This window comes from Epargyreus clarus, unplaced genomic scaffold (assembly GCF_041222505.1).
Source record: "Epargyreus clarus isolate Ecla_fem2 unplaced genomic scaffold, WU_Ecla_fem_2.2 ptg000003l, whole genome shotgun sequence".
Classification (NCBI taxonomy): Eukaryota; Metazoa; Arthropoda; class Insecta; order Lepidoptera; family Hesperiidae; genus Epargyreus; species Epargyreus clarus.
In genome coordinates, this window is record NW_027332211.1 from 17,750,138 (window position 1) to 17,769,622 (window position 19,485).

General features: G+C 37.6%; 1 protein-coding gene and 1 long non-coding RNA gene across 2 annotated transcripts; one reads left to right on the forward strand and one right to left on the reverse strand.

Annotated features, from left to right (window-relative positions):
* Window positions 1-2,000: 2,000 nt before the first annotated feature.
* Window positions 2,001-19,452, reverse strand: cd (peroxidasin homolog cardinal). Its single transcript, XM_073091569.1, has 14 exons — window positions 19,279-19,452; window positions 14,021-14,154; window positions 12,312-12,586; window positions 11,904-12,141; window positions 8,468-8,682; window positions 7,966-8,136; window positions 7,341-7,499; window positions 6,403-6,621; window positions 5,925-6,122; window positions 5,482-5,618; window positions 5,015-5,182; window positions 4,298-4,551; window positions 3,649-3,815; window positions 2,001-3,130 (listed from the first exon to the last, which is right to left on the reverse strand). Exons 2-14 carry the CDS (start codon window positions 14,152-14,154, stop codon window positions 2,937-2,939), a joined length of 2,529 nt encoding a protein of 842 aa, XP_072947670.1. The 5' UTR covers window positions 19,279-19,452; the 3' UTR covers window positions 2,001-2,936.
* LOC140756136 (uncharacterized) lies at window positions 15,203-19,483 on the forward strand. The gene is made up of 3 exons (XR_012103874.1): window positions 15,203-15,295; window positions 15,428-15,549; window positions 19,348-19,483. It is a non-coding gene; the product is annotated as an uncharacterized LOC140756136 (long non-coding RNA).
* The last annotated feature ends 2 nt before the right edge of the window (window positions 19,484-19,485 follow it).

A 19,485-nucleotide genomic window follows, 5' to 3' on the forward strand; every position in this document is an offset into this window, starting at 1 on the left:
AAACTTTCACTTCTCTCTTTTCCTTGTGAATTCCCGAAATTGCGCTTCAAGGTTGGCGAGCCTAGCTATGACATAATTGAATGCACATTGCTATGCGCGCCAACGTGTCAATCAGCGGTGCTGTGCCAGACTCGTTATATCTGCGCGTTCAATGCCAAGGCGCCCGGTGCTGGCTCTGTATGGGACGTTATCAGGTTTCATTGTATGGATCATGTAAGCGTTAAAAGTCAACCTTATGTATTGTTTGTTGTGAAAAAAATGGAATTGGATAATGATTTCTACATGTTGATTTACTTTGCAAGTGATTTCACAAGGAAGTCAATTGATTCTATGGTATTGAGTATTGGAAAGCCAGTTATTGATTGAAAGTTTTAGTATTAAAAAGCTCACCTGCATAATGATAAGCTTCAAGGAGCTTTTCTCGATACTCAATAGTTTACTGAAGCCATGAATTCATGAATTTAAACCAATTACATACATATAGATCTTAGTTGTAACACTTGTAACTGCTGTGTATTTAAAAGCTATCTATCGACTTATTAAAATATTTAGATACTTATTTATTTCCTAGATATTTATTGATTTTTTTCTATAAATAGAGGACAGACAGGATAAGTTTCGAGTGGTTTATATTCTAGAAGATTATAAAAAATGTCTTCTTCTGATGCACCGTGCTGAGAGACAGGTTTTGAAGCGTAGATGCATAGAAAACATGACTTCTTGAAGGATGTCGAAGGAAGCAACTTCAATTATTTCCAGCAGCTAAACAGCAGATCTCCATGCAAAGAGATATATCTACTGCACAGCGGATTAACGTGACCTGCGTAGTCAGGGCCGGATTTAAGGGAGGGCAACCGGGGCGGCAGCCCCAGGGCCGCCACAAAAGAGAGGCCCCCACAATAAAGACGTCGGATTTTTTAAAATTACGACTAGTAAACACTAGTAAAAAAAACATATCTTTTCCTTTGATATTTTTTTCGTTATTTTACCTTTATCTACAGTACTTTGTACAAACCTGAATACAAGAAGAATCTACCTGCGTTTTACAATAAAATATTTATTGAAAAACTCAACTGAAAAAATTGTTCATTTTATCCGGAAAATAGTTTGGGGCCAGGGGGCCTCCACTCCACTCCACTCCTTTGTTGCCCCAAGGTCTCTAGACCTCTAAATCCGGCCCTGTGCGTAGCATGGATGCACGCGTGAATCTTAGCCACTATCAGATTACCATCAGACTCCTGACCACGTGCAACGTTACTTAACATTGTTTTGTAATACGATCTACACAAACAGCTAGAATATACACGTTTTAAGTATTATAAATTATTCTAATAGCTCACATCAAATTAGCGTATAAATATCATTCGCTTAGTATTGTTACCAACTGAGACTTGCCTACCTAGATTGGCTAGATTACCTCATTACACTGCTATTCCCGTTGCAGTTTCGGAGCCGAATTAATTTACCGTATTTCGCTATTACAATGAAAATATCCACATACTGAAGACGACGTATTCGTATACCCAAATTACGTTTCTTAGTATCGGGATATAGTGTCCAATTTTGATAGCTACAACGTGGAGATGGTCCATTTTGGTATGTACTGATTATATCACAAGTCCTGATTTCAAGGTCCAGGATACGCCAACAAACGTGACGTCAGTTAGACTTCACATCCATCCAACAACTGTGCAGCTGCCAAAACACACGTGACCCGTATCGCACCAAAACTTAGGTTTATAATCGCCTGTTTCTTATAATTTAAGTGTATTCTTCAAGTCCGTAGGTCCGAAGCAGCAAGGCCAACACCTTCCTACGGCTATCCAAATAACAATGCGATATTATGAGTCATATATGGAATCGCCCGAGGACTTGTTTATTTTTTAATAAAAACGCCGTTTTTATTTTATTTTTTAATTTTATACAGACGATAAAGTTGAATAGGAAATGTCATTCATTGTGTAAAAATAAAAATACAATTATAATTATCCGTATTTTTTCGTAAAGCTGTTTTATTTAGAGATACTAGTACTTTGATGGGTACATTATATGGAACATAATACTATGCCAGCGAGGTTTATAATGAAAAAAGCAAACATACGTGTTTTATACATAAGTACAATTAATTCAACATATTTACACACATACATTCTCACACACACGTAGGTAAATATCACATAATTATAATAATGTATGTGCTTGGAAATTGCATACGAATATCATAACCGTGTTACCCGTTTTTCTATAGTGAAGTTTACAACTATTTATAATAAAATTGTCACTGCAATAAATAAATTACACACACAGTTATGTAATTACTAACTTCATTTAAAAATAATAATATAACTTTTACTTAAATATTTAGAAGCAGGTAACTAAGTAGTATAAGTAGGTACTATGTAGATATACCTAAATAGGTGACTATTTTTCATAACTTAAGATCTATTTTACAGATTTATACCAGAAGTACATTATTATTACTATACTTTAATCAAATAGCTTATAGTACTTTAGCTTCTCCTTGCTATTTTAGTCGCGGTATTTTAGTGACTATATTCATACTCACATCACAAATTTAATGTCAACCGAGCTTCATGGAATAGGTACCTTGTATTGTTATTTGTGACCGAGGGACAAATAAGTCATATTAGCTTTATTTTTGCTGTTGGGGGATCTGTATGATGATTATGTCAACAATAATTATTTAATATTTTAGTTTTTTTTCGCAAAGTTTTGTAATCTCAGGGGATTTTGATGACATTAGAGTTAGGTAAAATTTCGGTAGTTAGGAATGTATTACACCAATGCCCTGTAGTCTCCTGGAAACCTTATAAATATTTTATGATTTAGGTTTAAAATGTAAACAAATTTGAACAATTTAAAGTCACTTGTTCAATTCACTAAAAGTCATTTATATCACTTTATACGAAAAATGTCTAATTTGGTGTATTCTTGGGTGTTGTGGTGGTAGCCCAGTGGCTGAAGTCAGGCTGTGGAAGTTCCTCGCAGTCCACCAGTGGGTTGGTGGCACTGAGTGCCTCCATCACCTTCGGCTGGGCTTGGTCCAGTAGCTTCTCGTTGGCGCAAATAACTCCTGCTAGAGTCGTCTTACGGATTTCCATTAGTTGTTCTGGGAATGTAAATAGACGGTAAAAATACAAAAACATGCATTCAAGCAACATTCAAATATTATATTTATCATACTAGATGTGTGTGTGCCGGGGATGAAGAGGGTGGCTTGCCCCGGGCGGCACGTGTTGGGAGGTAGTCAAATCGCGCTTTCGTATTATGTAATGTGTACTTTTATATAAGAAGAGCTCTGAATCACTATTTGCGTCCGTTTGTTTGGAGACGGCAAAATTTGAAATAAGGTTTTTTCCGTAATTGGGTGTTTTCCTCCTATAGAATTTCCGCCACTGTATGATTTGTTTTAATTTTGTCCTCATAAGTGATAAACCTATCTGTGATTCACTTCGGGAATCCTGATCTAGAGTTAGTTATAAATGTTTAAGGTTTGTGAAGACCTCATACAACAAGGCAATTGCATGGCTGTATGCCTATTCTATTACACAAATATATAAAGGATACCTATTAATACATGAAATCTTGAGATAATACTCTCATGCAATAACAGAAAAGTAGACTTACCTAAAGTAAAGGCAACAGTTTCATCCCCTGTCTCGTACCAGAAGCGGTCGGCAACCTTGAGCCGCATGAACTGGTCCGCTATGAGGCAGGTGAGGGTGGGGCCCAGTAACCGGCCCTTGGGCTCCTCGGCCACCGCCCCCGTGTATAGGTCGATGTCGTCTACACTCCTAAAACAAATACGTTTTTTAATTAATATTAAAATAACGCTTCTGGGGCTATAAAATTGTAAATTACAGTAACACCTCGGACTTACACGATGGGTGGGACCGAATGATAACGGCGTAAGTCGAATTCGCGTAAGTCGGGGTATGCATGTACATACCATCGTATGGTATGATTTCAAATGTGTTGACAAATACAAATGTTTACATGAATAATCTTGCTTATCTTGTTAGTAAGCTTATTTTTTATAATAGGGAATTGCGGGACACTCAAACCATAGAAGAATCGACGAGATTTGAAAATCGCGTAACTCCGAATTCGCGTAAGTCGGGGTAGCGTAAGTCGGGGTATTACTGTTTATTATATCGTATCTATAAATCTATAATTTTCCAATATTGTCATAAAGTATCGGTCCAGCGTAACCTTTTTCGTTACAAAAATCGTTTCATCATCTTCATCATCAATCGTTTGGGCCTATTGTACTCACGAGTATATGTCAGAGATTCTGGTAAGCGACATATCGTTGAATATTTCTTTTAGGTCTTCGAAGTTCGCTGGTCTGGAGAGTCCACAATGTTCTCTCCAGGCCGGGTACGATGGCAGACCGTGATCCCTCCCTCGTTGGATGTTGAGGGAGACCAGGTCCAGGCCACAGGGACCTGATTTCGTAGGTACAGCAGTTGTGTTTGCGGTCGAAATGTTGGCGTTTGCCACTGGTCGTTCGAATAGGTGATTGCTAAGCTGAAACAAAAATAAATAAATAATTTTTTGCATTCATTGTGCTGAAGATTGTGCGTTATGGAGTTGAGTTGAAGGAGGACTGTCAGTCAATTTATCAATTCACATTAACTAAGAAAGAGAGGAGAGATACTATTTTTGTTAATTGATGTATTTTCATAAATGTAACTTCATCTCCTATAGGTCATCTTCAATATTCATTAAATACTATGTAAGCAACAGTCGGTGGTAGCGATCTAAGATACAGATTCGCTTATTTTTGATAACGCTAGGTGATCTGCATGGCGATTACTTCACCTGTATGTATTTATTGTCTCTGATTTATTTGCAAAATTTACTAAGTTCTAATTACAATGTTTATCTAGGCATAGAGGACAGGAAGAGTTTTCCTCTGTTTCTCTCACAAGGAAAGCGCCCCTCTCTCCCTATAACCGGGTATCAATTATTATGATGGAGAGTTGCCCACCTCGAAGGTAACGTGCGGGTCGACAGCGTGCACGGGCGTGTGCAGCGCGGAGCGCACGGCGCGCGGCGCGCCCGCCGCGCTGTACAGCGCGTACGGGTTGAACAGCATCTCGTGCAGCTGCGTGTAGCTCACCGTGCCCGTGCGCAGGTCCACGTTCTGCATCATGCCCTGGAAACCGTTGACATTTTGATATATAATACGTGGTATAAATGGTACAATCGGACCGGGGAATTATCAAAGTCTATTTTTAGACCGAAGCAGCTCTTGCGTTTTATTGGAAGAGTGTGGGACCTTAGTAATCAGCTAGAACCCTTCTGTTCTAAATGAAGTTGGTCATAGATGTCTACGAGCAGCAGTGACCATATAATGTCATATAATGTCAGATGGAGAAAAATATTTTTCAACAATCTTAACCTAAGGTTAATCGTTAGGGTTAAGAAGTTTCTGAATAATCTTAAGATACTCACGGGCAATAACGTATGTGCGAATCGGAAGGCAGCTGCGGCGAAGTGATTAGCAATGGAAGGGTCCACCGTGGGGTCGTACACGTTGGAGTAGCCGTCCGTTTGAAGGGTCAGGTTCAACGCCCACATCACGTCGTGACCTGATCAATAATATCACGCTTTTATCAGTTATAGTATGTTACTCATCAGTTATACTGTTAATCTATAACTAAATCATATGTCGAAATCCATGTTATTTTGTGCCAGATGTGTGATATTTTGTACCCTTGGAAAGTGTCCCAAACATATCGTTCAAAGCTTCGATCTTTCGGATATTTTATTTAGACAGAAGTAAACAGCAGAAATGTCGGCTTCAAATCATTCTAATATGTAGATAGGTACGTCCACATAAGGTTTTAATTTATACTTGATCGTTATTAATGAAGTGTGGTTTCCTTAAAACTTACCTAAAACAGCAGGCAGGAACTCAGCATACGTGATATGCTGCATCTGCGCGCCGACGATTCTCCTGGCCTCTTGGAAGATGACCTCGTCCGTCCAGTCAGGGTTGAGCTTCCTCAGCATGGCAGCCAGTCTGTTGTGCTGTCGCGCCCAGATCAGGTGCATGGTCGTGAGGTGGAGGTTCTCGTTTGCACGCTCGTCACCTAGAAATATCGGCCATGTTATAAGTAATAACGAGAACAAATTATTTTGTACTGTATATCACTTTGTTGGTTCTACAATGAAGGAAGAAAATGGTTCTCTTTTCATGTCTCATTGCTGAGCAGTCTGAAGTATAATTTTATCAGGCTACTATTTCAAAATTGTTAGGATTTTATGTTTCTTTTTTATTTAGCTGTTTTTAACAGTTTGATTTCATTTTTTTGTGAATTAATGTTATCTAAATAAATATTTTCGGAATATAATTAGGATTAAAATACCCACCAGATTCAAAACAATATCGTCCTTTAGCATTCATCTCTTCAGTGTTACAACCATCATCGGGGTCAGTGGACGGCGGTAGCAGTTCCCATCCCGCGATCCTCAGCATCCTCAACTCGCCGTCCACGCCGCGTCTCAGCTGCAAAGACTTGGTATCTTCGAAGCCGTATACTGTTGACCCGTCCAGGAATGCTGTAGCTTGGTTTAGCTGTTCCCTCGGACCTGTAATGTCAAAAATAATTTATCAGCATCAACAACTTAGGGATTAACCAGGCTCTGTACAAGTTATAGAACTCTCAGTGCATCTACAAGAGAGTGTCGACCAGGATATTACTGACCAGGAAAAAGTTTTGAATCAATCACAAAACTCAAATTGCAATATGTGTAATGTAAATGACTACAAAGAAAATTACCGCATGACGTAATACCAGCTCCGCAATAATTAATTATTTATACGGACTTTAATGTAATTATACTTATTTTTATTTAAAAAAATCGAAATCATGTACCACTTACTACGAAGTTTCCCTTTAGAATACCTTATGACATTAGCCTTTCGGTTTTCGCTTATCGCATTTAAGTGAACAGTAAAGTACATCGTGAACTCTACGTTTCTGAGAATTCTCTAAAAATATTAAAGGTTTACTGTGTACCAACCTGCACTTGGCCAGGGTATTGTACCTACTATAGCCCAAACCCTAGGCTTAGGTTCAGCAATAGGATAAAAGTGAGGCGTTGATGAACTTGTAATGAAATTACCTTATTGTATACCTACAGTGACCTACACCTATAAATCATTGTCAGTTACATACTATACGATACTCGTATGTTTCCCATCCTACAACCCGTATCTCAGAACTCAGTAACTCAGCAGGTCTATCTTGCTTTATCTATTTATCTTTATTTATACCTATTTATCTTTTTTAAGTAATGAATTTTACCGAAGTAGCATGTAGGTGCGGAGGCTGATCGCACGAACTCCATGCAAGTGAGGTTGTAGGTCTGATAGAAGGGATCCTCGGGGTCCAGTTTCACCGGGAAGCACTCCGGGTGCTCAGGCTGGTCCGCGTCACAACACAGCAGGGCACTGTTGTTCTCGCCTGTAAATCAAAAAGGAATCTGAATGAATAAATGATTTTTGGATGAAGAATGTCAGGTGGGAACTTGAATATGTATTTGAAGTATTGGATAAGTAAGAGTATGTGAAGTTTATTTAAGTATCTGTTTACCTCAAAACAGACATATTTCATTCACATTGTTTACACATTGACCGCTTACCAAAAGATTTTTTGACATTAAAAGATTTGCAGGCGATTTTATTTAGGTACCTACTTAAGGTTGTTGACCCCTGTTTAGAAACCCTGTTATAATATTGGAGGTAGTTACGAATGTATATGGGCGGTAGTTGACAATTAAATTTCACGTTCATTTTCTAATTGATCATTCATTCATCTTATAAAAGAAAAAAATAAAAATGTATATACCTCCCCATCCTGACTTAGACTAGACAATCCTTAGTCATTTTGAGAGCAAAGTAGTCAGATAGATATTAAAACTAATAGTTACCCTTATTGAGCGCGGTGGCAGTGATGTCGTGGTCGATGAACTGTCCCCAGACGGCCAGCATGACAGTGAAGACGGTGTCGTGCGCGTAGCTCGGCCGGTGCACCGTCACGCTAACGTCGCGCGCGCTGGGCAACGCTGACCCATCTGCGGCCAGGCGCGGCGAACTTATACCTGGAAATATAAGAGAGATTTTTTTTGATCGAGCATAGAAGTAGTTATTGAAGAGTAATAAGCATATCAGAAGCTGCCTGTAGTCTGCTTGTTGTCACTTGTGATCTCGTTCCGTAATGCATTCCTCATTCTATGCTAAGATTCTGTTAGATGCTACCGTGTAATCACAATATTCCCATGATTGTATGGGGGTTTGTGAGGGTAACACTTTAAGAGTGTCAAAACGGTATGATAGGTACTCGTAATCATAGCGCTATAAGAATAAAACAACGCATAATACACATCTAGATAACACCATAAGCAGACTGTGTGCAGCAAATAACATACGCACCATCGCCATAATCCGGTGGTAGCACCCTCCTGAATGGAGTGTTGGAAACACCCCACCGGAGCGAGTTGTTCAAATTGTTGCAGCTTCCGTCTTGAGTCCTGTACTTGGATGGCACGCAGGGGGCTGGGGCGATAGTGCAGTAGAGGGGCTCGGGGAAGGAACCCTCTGTAGAAGGGCCAATGCCAACCCCTCCTGAGCGTTGAGATGCATCTGTGCTGGAGATAATAAATCACCTTAAGTTTTTGTTTATTCATAGGCAAACGAGAGTGCAGACCTGATGGTATTCTTACCATACTATACTGCCGCCCATGTGCATCTGTAATTGACCTGATAGGATTATATATAGATATAACCTGAAGTTGTCCACATATGCGTTACTACCCTTAGGATCAGGTAGAATGCCTTGGATATGTCTCTCTTAGCACATCCTTAAATTCAAAACACAGCAGTGCTTAACACTACTGTTATTAGGCAGAAAGTGGTATAATGGCGATACCTCCAGAGTTTAAACTCTAAGGGACCTATTACCATTAAGATCAAAGTAATTTAATACAGAGATATACCGAGCATTTGTTGAAGTGTCTAAGAACAGCAGTGAACACTAAACATCAAGTAGGAGCATAAGGATATGGTAGCAAGATGAAATAAAGATGTGATCACAAATATTTACATATTTTTATTAAATTACAATATTTCGTAAATAGCATTTTTTATAGTAATAACAAAATGTACTTACTATATTTTTATGTCACTGTCATTTGATAAACATTTCCGTGTGCTCGTATTAATTTGCCATACATTTTTTGCAGGCGCTTTTTTATATAAAAAATGGCGGCGTGACTTAACTATACCTAAACTTGTAAATCAATTCATTATGATAATCATGATTTTTTGCAATCATTTATTACTAACTGAAGATTATTCTTAGTTTTATTTTAAGTGGGTACATACTTACCGCGAATTTATTAATTAATTGATGTAAGGGAGGAATGGTGTTAGGGGATTCAGACCCTCTAGGACACCTTTTAGTCCTTTTTAAACAGTAATATTGTTTTTGTTATTCACCGACTTTCATTACACCTTCATTTGGACCCCTTAAAAGCTGTAGCTACGCCCATTGATCTCCTCATTTTTGATATAATTAATCTCATATATCCGATTACTTAAGGTTTGAGCCTACTTAAACATATCATTGTAGAAAATGATTAACTTATATAGCAGTGTATAGTTATTGACCGAATTTGGTTGGTTTCGGCACTATTCGGTAATCATGAGGGTGTGTTTATCGAAATCCGATTAAGTATTAATCGTCTGTGGCTTATTGTCGGTGCCGGGCGGTGAGGTGAAACGAAGTAACGAAGCCAAACTCGAGCGGATAGTGTGTCGCGGTCGCAAGATTGGGTTACATGATAGACGTGTGACGTAATTGCTGGCCCTTACCTATGGTTGCAGCTTGGCTAATAATGTTTGACAGACACCTATCGTTATTAACAACCGATATATCAAATTTTGGCTACCAAAGATAGATTTAGTGAAGTCCTAGTTGGTAGGAATGATCAAATGTCGATCTGTAACAGGAAAACATTGCTATTGATAAAAAACGGGCGTATAAATCAACCAATCTGATATTCTCTGTTATGTGAGATATCTTCACAAGATAACATAGAATATAGAAAGCTACAGAAAGTCCTAATTTCTAGGTGTAATGCATTAGGTCTATGCATTAGTACATACATTCATTAACCCTTAGAAGTATTTTTAAATTCCCTGGGCAAAAGTTTCGTATAATAACCACTAACACAAGGCCGAAGCTTTAGCTTGGATTAATCAAACATCCGAGTATAGCCGAACGCAATCAAAAAGGTTCGGTAAATTTTTGTCCAGAACCGAAAATTTTACTTTGGCCGAAACTTGTTCCAAAAGACAACTTGCTCGAACCTCTATCGGTACAAATCTAATACCCTTTTTTTACGAAGTGTTCGTCTGCTACATGTTGCGTCATAATAAATCGTCGGTGTCGACACAACTACCTACACCTAATTTATGACCATACTTGTATCACATTTGGGGCACACAGATTTCTCATGGGTATTTGATTGCCCTTTAAATTTGTTCAAGGGCTCTTTGAAAAAAAAACTTAAAATGAAGTCATACTTACTTCCTATTCGTGACGCAGATTCTGTATATTTTTGTATTTTAAGTTAAAAGTAATTTGATTTGATATTTTATATTAATTTAAACATAATTATTAAAATACAACTCTTAAAGTAGTAGGTACCTACGCTTACAGATCAAGTAAATTGATTATGTAATAGAATAAAATAAATGTTAATCAATTCAACAGGTAAATCAAATAAATTAGGGGAGGAGCTTAATCTTGGTACTTACGTAGGCGTTATCAAAGTATTTGCCATTCTTGATACAAAAGATCGACGAAAAAGGTCTCCCTGTACATAATCTTTCGAATTAACTCAAAACAAAAAATACCCTACTTCTGAAATGATTTTTATTATTCCAAGTGTACATTAACCTCATAGTTAGTAAGAGTCCGAGACCTAAATTCGAGACCTAGGTAGTCAATTAGTTAATCGTCTGAAACGCAGTATCTACACGATGATCTGAATAGTAGAAGGGCTATTGGACATTGGCTCATTGATCAAGTAATTTTGAATATTTATGGTGAATGTGTTTTTAGTTATTTATGTACTTAATAATAAGTTATGTAATGATTATGAGAATTATTGTTTATTCGTAATTCTATTAAGAGTTCGAAATTTTGTATATCTATTAGAAATTAAACATCTAAGGTGTGATTTGAATGATTGAAGCAACGAAATCGCATGCTGTTGGGTGAACAGGCAAGTGGTCACTGCCGTCCATAGGTACCAATCACAGACGCGTAGCCACTACTGAGGATGTTTGACTTATAGGTAAGTCAGCTGGCACTCTCACCCTTTGTCTGAAACGCAAGATCTTCTTCACGCTATAAATAAGTGTACCACGCCAGTCGGACAGTACTGGTTCTATCATCTTTCTAACTTTCTGCTCGTGCCTTATTTACTGTAGTGCTTCTGCAGTTTGGTTTGTCAAAAGGCGTGTATAGAAAGCTTAATCCTCAACATCATTGAGTGGTAGTTTCCACCATCAAATAACAGGCAAGAAATAAAAATTAATTTATTGGTCGAATGCCAGAAAAAAAATTATAAAGTACTTTCTGTAACATCAACAAATCTTTTTTTTTTGAGATTTATTGAATGAAAAACTAATAAATCCACGGGTTATAAAGCATAGTAATTTATTTAAAGTCAAATAAAAACACGTGTAACAGGCATATAACAATAAAAGCGTTTCGATCTAAATTTGTATTTCATCTTGTGCAGATAAAGGCGACAGAATATTACTACTAACTTATATTTGGTTTGACTAAGTTATTTACCCATTCAACAGTGCCTTGGTGGCTTCCTCAGTCGCAAATGCAGTCTCAGCCATCGGCTTGACCTTCGGGGAGGTAGCAGCTGCCCTCTGGGCTCTCCTGGCTGGAGAATCCTTGTCCAGCGGCTTCCGGAGACTCTCCAGGTCTTGGCGAGCCTTCAGCGCTTCCTTGCCTTGCAGCACAGCCGAAGAAATGGCTTCCTTCGTTGGGGATGAGGATACGAACGCTGGGGGTGGTCGACCTTTGCAAAGGATCAAGACTAAATTTAATAGCTCTCCAAAGATCATGATTATATCCACTACCTATTGCATACGATAAAGTATTTATTTAAGGATATTTTAATTTTTTTTTGTACATAATAAACTTTTCGACATTTATACATCACGATTATTAGGATAAGTTAATTCTTACCTTCCAAAGGCCATTTGAGTTGTGTCAATGGCAGCAGTTCCTGAGACATGGTGAGGTTCCCGGGAGCAGGAGGTGGATTAGCTGGTGGTGCGGTGGCCGGTGGTGGGGTGGCCGATGGTGCGGTGGCAGGTGGTGCAGTGGCCGGTGGTGCGGCAGTCGGCGGTGCGGTGGCCGGTGGCGAAGTGGTCGGTGGAACAGCAGTCGTGGTGTTTTCGAAATCAATGTCCACCAAATTGTAGGATATGGTCAGCAGCAAGGTCACCGAGAGTAGCACACTGTTCGAAAAAAAAAGTTGAGAAGTTTTTTGTTTGTTAGTATCATTTTATCTTACTAGTATAATTTATGACTCATTATAGTTTAGTTCGGGCGCTGGATGTAAAATATGAGGATTGCACTTCGTCAACTGATATTATTTCAGATACCGGGATAGGTGAAGTAAATAAAAGCTTGTAAAATAGGCAACTATTGGGTGTAAGTGCCTTACTTCTAAACTGAAAAAAATATACATAATCTTTCAATCCTTATTTTACTCCTTTAACGGTGGAATTTTTAAAATCTCTGTGTTATCTCTGACTTTTACTGTACAGAATCGATCTCCAAAGTATACGTAACAATTTTAGTCTTGCTTAGGCTATCTTAAATGCTTAGGCTATTGTTTTGATCTCTGTAGGTATCGGATGGGAGTGATAAAAATAGACGACCGGCAAAATCCGAGTTCTTAATCTTTGGACAATTCTAAGATCTCAGACCTGTAAGATAAATAGTTTACAAAGTGCGTTCCTCGCAATTCGAATTGTCAACTCCCAGTGCCAGTACTACACTGTACATGAATGTAGATTCATCATCAACTCATTACTGTCCCACTGCTGGGCACGAGACTCCTCGTATAATAAGAAGGATTAGGCCTTAGGATTAGGCCACGTTGGCCCAGTGCGAATTGGCAGACTTCACATACCTTTGCAAACTTTTTTTTTTAATTAAGATTTCTTAAGTATGCAGGTTTCTTCACGATGTTTTCAACGTTTAAGCAAGTGATCATTAATTTCTAATACGCACATAACTTCGAAAAATTAGACTACATTATGAACAAGTAATTTACTAGTTCGTAACCGGTTTTAGTCAAGTGATAATTAAGCATACTTTAAATGTAGGAACATTATATGATTTAATAAATACGTAGGTCCCTAAACTTTTTGTCTCGTAAACCACTTGTCATGTTTTTTGATTTTGAGGCGATTAGTTATATTGCCTATAGATGATATTGTATTTCAAAGATTCATCAAATTGAAATGTGCTTTTCACTGACTTTTAGATCGTCGTCGATATCTGGGGGTCAATAGCCACTTTGGATATCACTGATTTAACAGATTGTCCTCTTTGTTGTGCAATCTTGGTCAGCGCGGTGCACTATGGCGTAATCCTCCTCATTTGCCCTCTTGCTTGCTTCTCAGCTTTGGGTTTACGACGATAAAGAGAATAAAAAAATTCGTTTTTCTATGTTAAACTACATAAGTTGCGGTGAAATAAAAAGTTGCGCACATGGACATCTGTAACCAACTCCATAAATAGAAAGGGAAACCAATATCACTCTCGACTCGACTCTCTCGAAGATTAAGATGATCCTTCGTAAGTAGAAGTTTCATACGATATAAGTCGGCCGTCTATTATGTACAAGTTACTATATTTTTTGCTTTAAAGTTGTAACTTACATGAGGATGACGCAGATGGTGCATTGGAAGTTGCGCAGGCGCTTCTGGTAGTTCCTGGTAAGACTGCTCTCGAACATGTAGGTGGGCTGCACCAGCGGAGTCCGCTCCGTGCTCTGCGCTCGCTGCATTGTCATCTGTAGCAAGGGTATTATTATCTCATTATCATAAAGGATCGCCATTACAGGCACTTACAAATCGTTAGTTACAATATTTTTTCAATCAAAATTAGAGGAGAGTAAAAAGAAAGGAGGAGAAAAGGAGACAGTTGTTTTCTACTTAGACTTTTTATATTTAAATACTGATCATCGCGTACACATGTAAATTGTCCCTGTCGTCTATTAGCATATAATGTAATGACCCCAAAATATATAGGATTAGAGTCATTAGCGTTGCTAGTCCGGAGAACTAATTTGGAACGCTTCTTTCTTATATGTGTCACTTTCTTACATTCCCTTCACTTAACATTGTTACTTAGATAATTTAGATAATTGTTATAATAAGGTAGATTCATTTCGCGGGGCCGCGTTGGTGCCTATGGAGTCGAATCTTGAAGGAATCGCTTTGTTCAATATATTTTGTACATGATTGCTAGTTCATATCAAGCGAATCGTCATGTCTTTCTAATCTCTTAAATAGAACACCATATTATCTTCATATCGAATAAACGACAGGATGTAAAGTAATTGGGGCTGGCGCAATCAGTTTAAACTCTTATATCCCCCTTAACAAAAGAATTATAAATTACTCCTGGATCCTAGTACATTAATGTGTTTTTTTTATAATATAGGAGTAGCAGACGACCATGCAGTCCACCTGATGGTAAGTGGCTACTGCCGCCCATGGACATATGCAATCAACTCAAGATAAGATTAGATATACCTGCCTGAGGTCGGCCACAGATGCACTGCTACCCCTGAGGACTAAGCTGGAACGCCTCGGAAAAGTATGTCTCCCTTAGCACATGCTTCAAACCAGAACAGAGTAGCGCTCAACACTGCTTATGAGGCAGAAATACGTGTGACGGTGGTGCTGCCGGAGTCGAACCGCATAGAGTGCTACCACCTCACAAGGTTATGTTATTACGTTAAAAAAACGCAGGTCGAATCTAGAAGTTTTAAATATGGTATAGTACTTATATCTATTTGGATTATCTATGCGTTTCTGTCTGGTATTTATGAAGTTGTCAGTTGACAATCTAAATTTAATTATTGTATCTCATTTCAAGTCTGTCTTGTTGTTTTAACATTATTTCTTTCGATCAATTATTAATCGAAGGTTAATTTCCAACCCAGAAATTAAATGAAATTAAAAACGCGTATTGTGATTACTCGTTAAATGTTTAAATGTCTTAACTACGCGATAATTACTAATTAGTCTAAAATCATTTAAGCTTAGGAATGGTTTCAGATGATTGATCGGTCAACGTGTGAATGAAGACAAGTGGACGCTCCTGACCGTAATATCAGCGAATGAGGGCAAAATAGGTTACCTTGCAATTACCGTCTTTTGTTGCCTCGGATCTAGTTTCAGTAGGTATCGATTTCTTAGCTTATACCTAATTTATACATGCCTGTCTCAGATGCTTAAAACCAGTTTCTTAATCTCATATGTATTATTATACTTTTTGCGTGTTACCAAATTCATAGGTATGTTTATAAAAAATATTGGCACGTTATTACTTATTATCTCAATAGGTACGCATTTATTAATCTTTGTATGTTTGTTCGAGCTAATTAATGCGAAATATTTCACATAGGTTTATGGGGTTGTGGCTGAAGTTGGCAACGCAGCTGTTGAAACCTGAAGTAGGAATCTAATCTTATCGAGGGTTGATTACAGATACACTTAGGTGGACAACATGTTCATTTACTATTTTAATTTTATTAAAAAAACACTAGGGCGGTAGCCTTATATGTATATTATCATTAACTATTATCAATGTTGTGAAATCTTCCATTTATAAAAACATTTAAAAAAATTAATGATACTGTCACTTTGCAAGGTTAATCAGTATTGTCATTAGTCATTACCTTAAACCAGTTCAAACTAATGTGGACCCACCAACAGCATGCCATAGTAAATACCAGTTAAATTATCATATTTCCAAAACAACTTTAGTACTTTATTTTCCATTCGATAAATAATTAATTTCGTAATATTAAGTAACAAGCAAAGATGGTATCAGTGTAAGCCAGTGATTTTCAAAGTTTTTCAAGGCACGTCTTTGTTACTGTGTGAAATTATTGTGCAACCCCCTACCCTCCACTATATCTAAATTGTACTTTTTGTCAGAAAATATTAATATCATATCATTAAATATTTTTACTTCTATAAATTGATATTAGTTAAATACTTACGTAATGTCTACAAATGTATTGTATTATATTGTTTTGTTTTCTTCTTACTGAACTTCGCGACTTTATATAGAGAAAACTTTAAAAATAACTAATTTAAGCGAATGAAAACTAATTCTGTTTTACCGATGAGGTTTGCACCCGGTTTTTCTTTCTATTATTACCTAGTCTTATATTGACCAATTCATTGGAGAATAAGCAACTGATTTGATTTTTAAAAGCACATTAAATAATAGTAAAGTAGCACCCTAATTTATATGTTCGCTTTTTAAAGAACTAGAAAATATTTTTTACGGAAACAACAATTCACCTACATTTTATTCCGAAACTAATCGTAAGAGGCTGATATTTGTATTTTGTACCCCTAGGCCATGAATATGCGAAGTATCTTGTCGTAACAATTAATCATGGGCATGTTTACAGAATACGCAGGGATTTAAAAAAAATACGCGGACTAGTTCGACTGCGTATGACGTAGACGACTGGTTTTTAGAGAAAAACACTGCTTGCTGTGTAGTTTTCAAGCTAATTTTACGGCCTGATTTAATATTGAGTTTGTAAAAGTAGTGTATTTTAATGAGAAAATTATTTACATTTTTATGGCTTTCTAAAGTTTAAATCGATTACTTACTAGTTTAATTTATTACAAGAATTTACTACCAGTTCTAAATTTACGTAATTAATTTGTTTTTTGATATATCTGTTAAAAAATTCTAAATAACTATTTAAACCAAAACTAAACTAAATGATTAAACTTACACACGTATTTCCGGTACCCCCCGCTAAACAGCGGGGTTGGTATAATTTTAATGTTATCTCATTATAAAATATATATAATATTATCAATTATATATATATATATATTTATATATTTATATTTGAACCTGACGATAAAGCAGACGTGCTATCTGATGGAAAGTAGTTAACGTCGCCTATGGACATTTGCAACACCAGAGGAGTCGCCAATGCATCGCCGGTTTTGAAGGAGAGCTCTTTTGCATCTTTTTTGAAAAGCCCCATGTCATAGCGCTCCGGGAATACCTCGGGAGGAAGTTCATTCCACATCTTGCACGTCCGTGCAAACCGAACTGTGGAGGACCCCCACGAGTCCAGTTGGTGTTGATGGAACTTTATCCTTCGGCCAGTGGTGCGATGGAGGAATGGTGACGTAGGCACCAGGTCAAATAGTTCCTGGGAACACTTACTATTGTAAAGCCGGTAGAACACGCAAAGGAAACCTATGTCCCTCCGCGAACTTAAAGGTTCTAGCTAATCGGAAATCCTCAGATCGTTGACGATTCGTACTGCGCGTTTCTGCACGAAGTCAAGTGGGTTAAGTTGGTATTGGGGTGCCCTGCCCAGAGATGCGAGCAGTAGGTACTCCATGTGGGGTCTCACTTGCGCCTTATAAAGCAGGAGCAGCAGCCTAGCTTCCTTGATGCCAACTTCGCCTTAACGTCCAAATGACCCCGGTACTGCACATCACACGATATGTCAACTCCTAGTATCCCTCTACTTTTATCAATGGTGAGTGGAATTCCTTGGGACCGTGGCGCCATGACAAATGAAGTTTTTTTAGCGGTGAACGCAGACGCGGCATATGAGAGACTGGTGGGTATCAAGTCCCATCTTGCTGACACGTATTTCCAGCATGACAATCTTAGTCCTCAGAAATGGTAACGCATCTGTTGGCTTCACGGAGAACTCCTCTTCTATATGGATTCGAATACAGATGTTCATAGGCGACAGAGACAATTTATCATTAGCTGCATGCTCCTTTGCTTCTTCTAATTTATACTCTTAATGTTCATAAGAACTATATTTTGATAAACTACTAAGTTTATCATAGCGATACAATAAGCATGAAGAGGATTTGCGCATAATAGTAAAATTAGTTTTACATAAATGTAAATGTCCAAAACTCCAAAAAAGGCTTCAAATAAGACCGTAGTCACTATTCTACACGTAGGAAATGTCTAAATTACCGCATAAATAATCAATTAATATGTGTCGTAATATCTCTCGGAACACTCGTTATTACGAAACCATTACAAAAAAGGGTAAAGTTCATAGTCACAACAAACCATGCTGACCAAGAAGGTATCTACCTATTGGACGTAACGAAAATTTGAAGATGTAGTGGAAAACTCCTAATTTCCTGTATTCCTTACGATGTTTCCCTTCAAAGTTAATTCCTTGGGCGTATATAAAGTTGGAGGGTAAAATTTGAAATTCGGAACTTGCTGTGGATGAGAAACGGAATTTTTTTTAAACAGGAGAACCTCTTTTGCTTGAAAATTTCAGAGATTATTTATTTTGTACCCCGTCTCTTAACATAGAGGACTTTTATTTGTCGTTAAATGTCAGATGACTGAGAGACTTGACGATGGTAACATGCTCCTATAGCCCATGGACAGCTTTAGGAAACTTCACATAGGATTGGGTTACGGCAGGAATAGGCGACACAGTGGTGTCTCCAGAAGTCCAGAGTGGAACCGCGAAGGGTACTTGAGAATGTTACTTTTCTTAATCCCTCTCTGGGTTCACTGATAAGGAAAAGTTTTTATTGACAATGTAATGTTTAAACACTGTGATAAGGTTAAGTAAAGCTTGTAACGAAAGCTTACAGCTCAAAAAGTTGTTCCCTATAAAATGAATTGCTTAAATTAAAGTATATGTTGTTATATAAATAAGTAAATTAAAACTGAAACATAATACTGTTCAAACTTATTAATTTTAGAGTAATTTTGATTACAGCCAATATAATTTTAATAGGTTAGCTTTTCTCATGATGATATAACTTTTGAAACCTACACTTCCGGTTTATAGATATAGAGCTCTTCTTTTATCTACCCAAAAACATTCCGGCAAAAACCTGTTAGGTGCATATTTAAAAAAACTTACCAAATATTTGTATCTTAAAAGAAGAATATCACTAAGTTCACAATTCACGTTACGATTATTTTATTTCAGTTATTTCTCATACTCAATAGTTTTAGTGTAACAGCGCACTAATGGAGCGCTATGAGCCCGACATGAGCGTTGGGCCGTGGACGGACTGCAACTAAACAAACAAGGTACAGACGACCGGCAACTAGTTGAGGAACTAAA

Coding starts and splice junctions, on each gene's coding strand:
- cd (XM_073091569.1), bottom strand. CDS start 14,154: ATGACAATGCAGCGAGCGCAGAGCACGGAGCGGACTCCGCTGGTGCAG. Junction 8,137..8,467: donor ACCACCGGATTATGGCGATG/GTGCGTATGTTA, acceptor TTATATTTCCAG/GTATAAGTTCGCCGCGCCTG. Junction 4,552..5,014: donor ACCCGCACGTTACCTTCGAG/GTGGGCAACTCT, acceptor TTTTTGTTTCAG/CTTAGCAATCACCTATTCGA.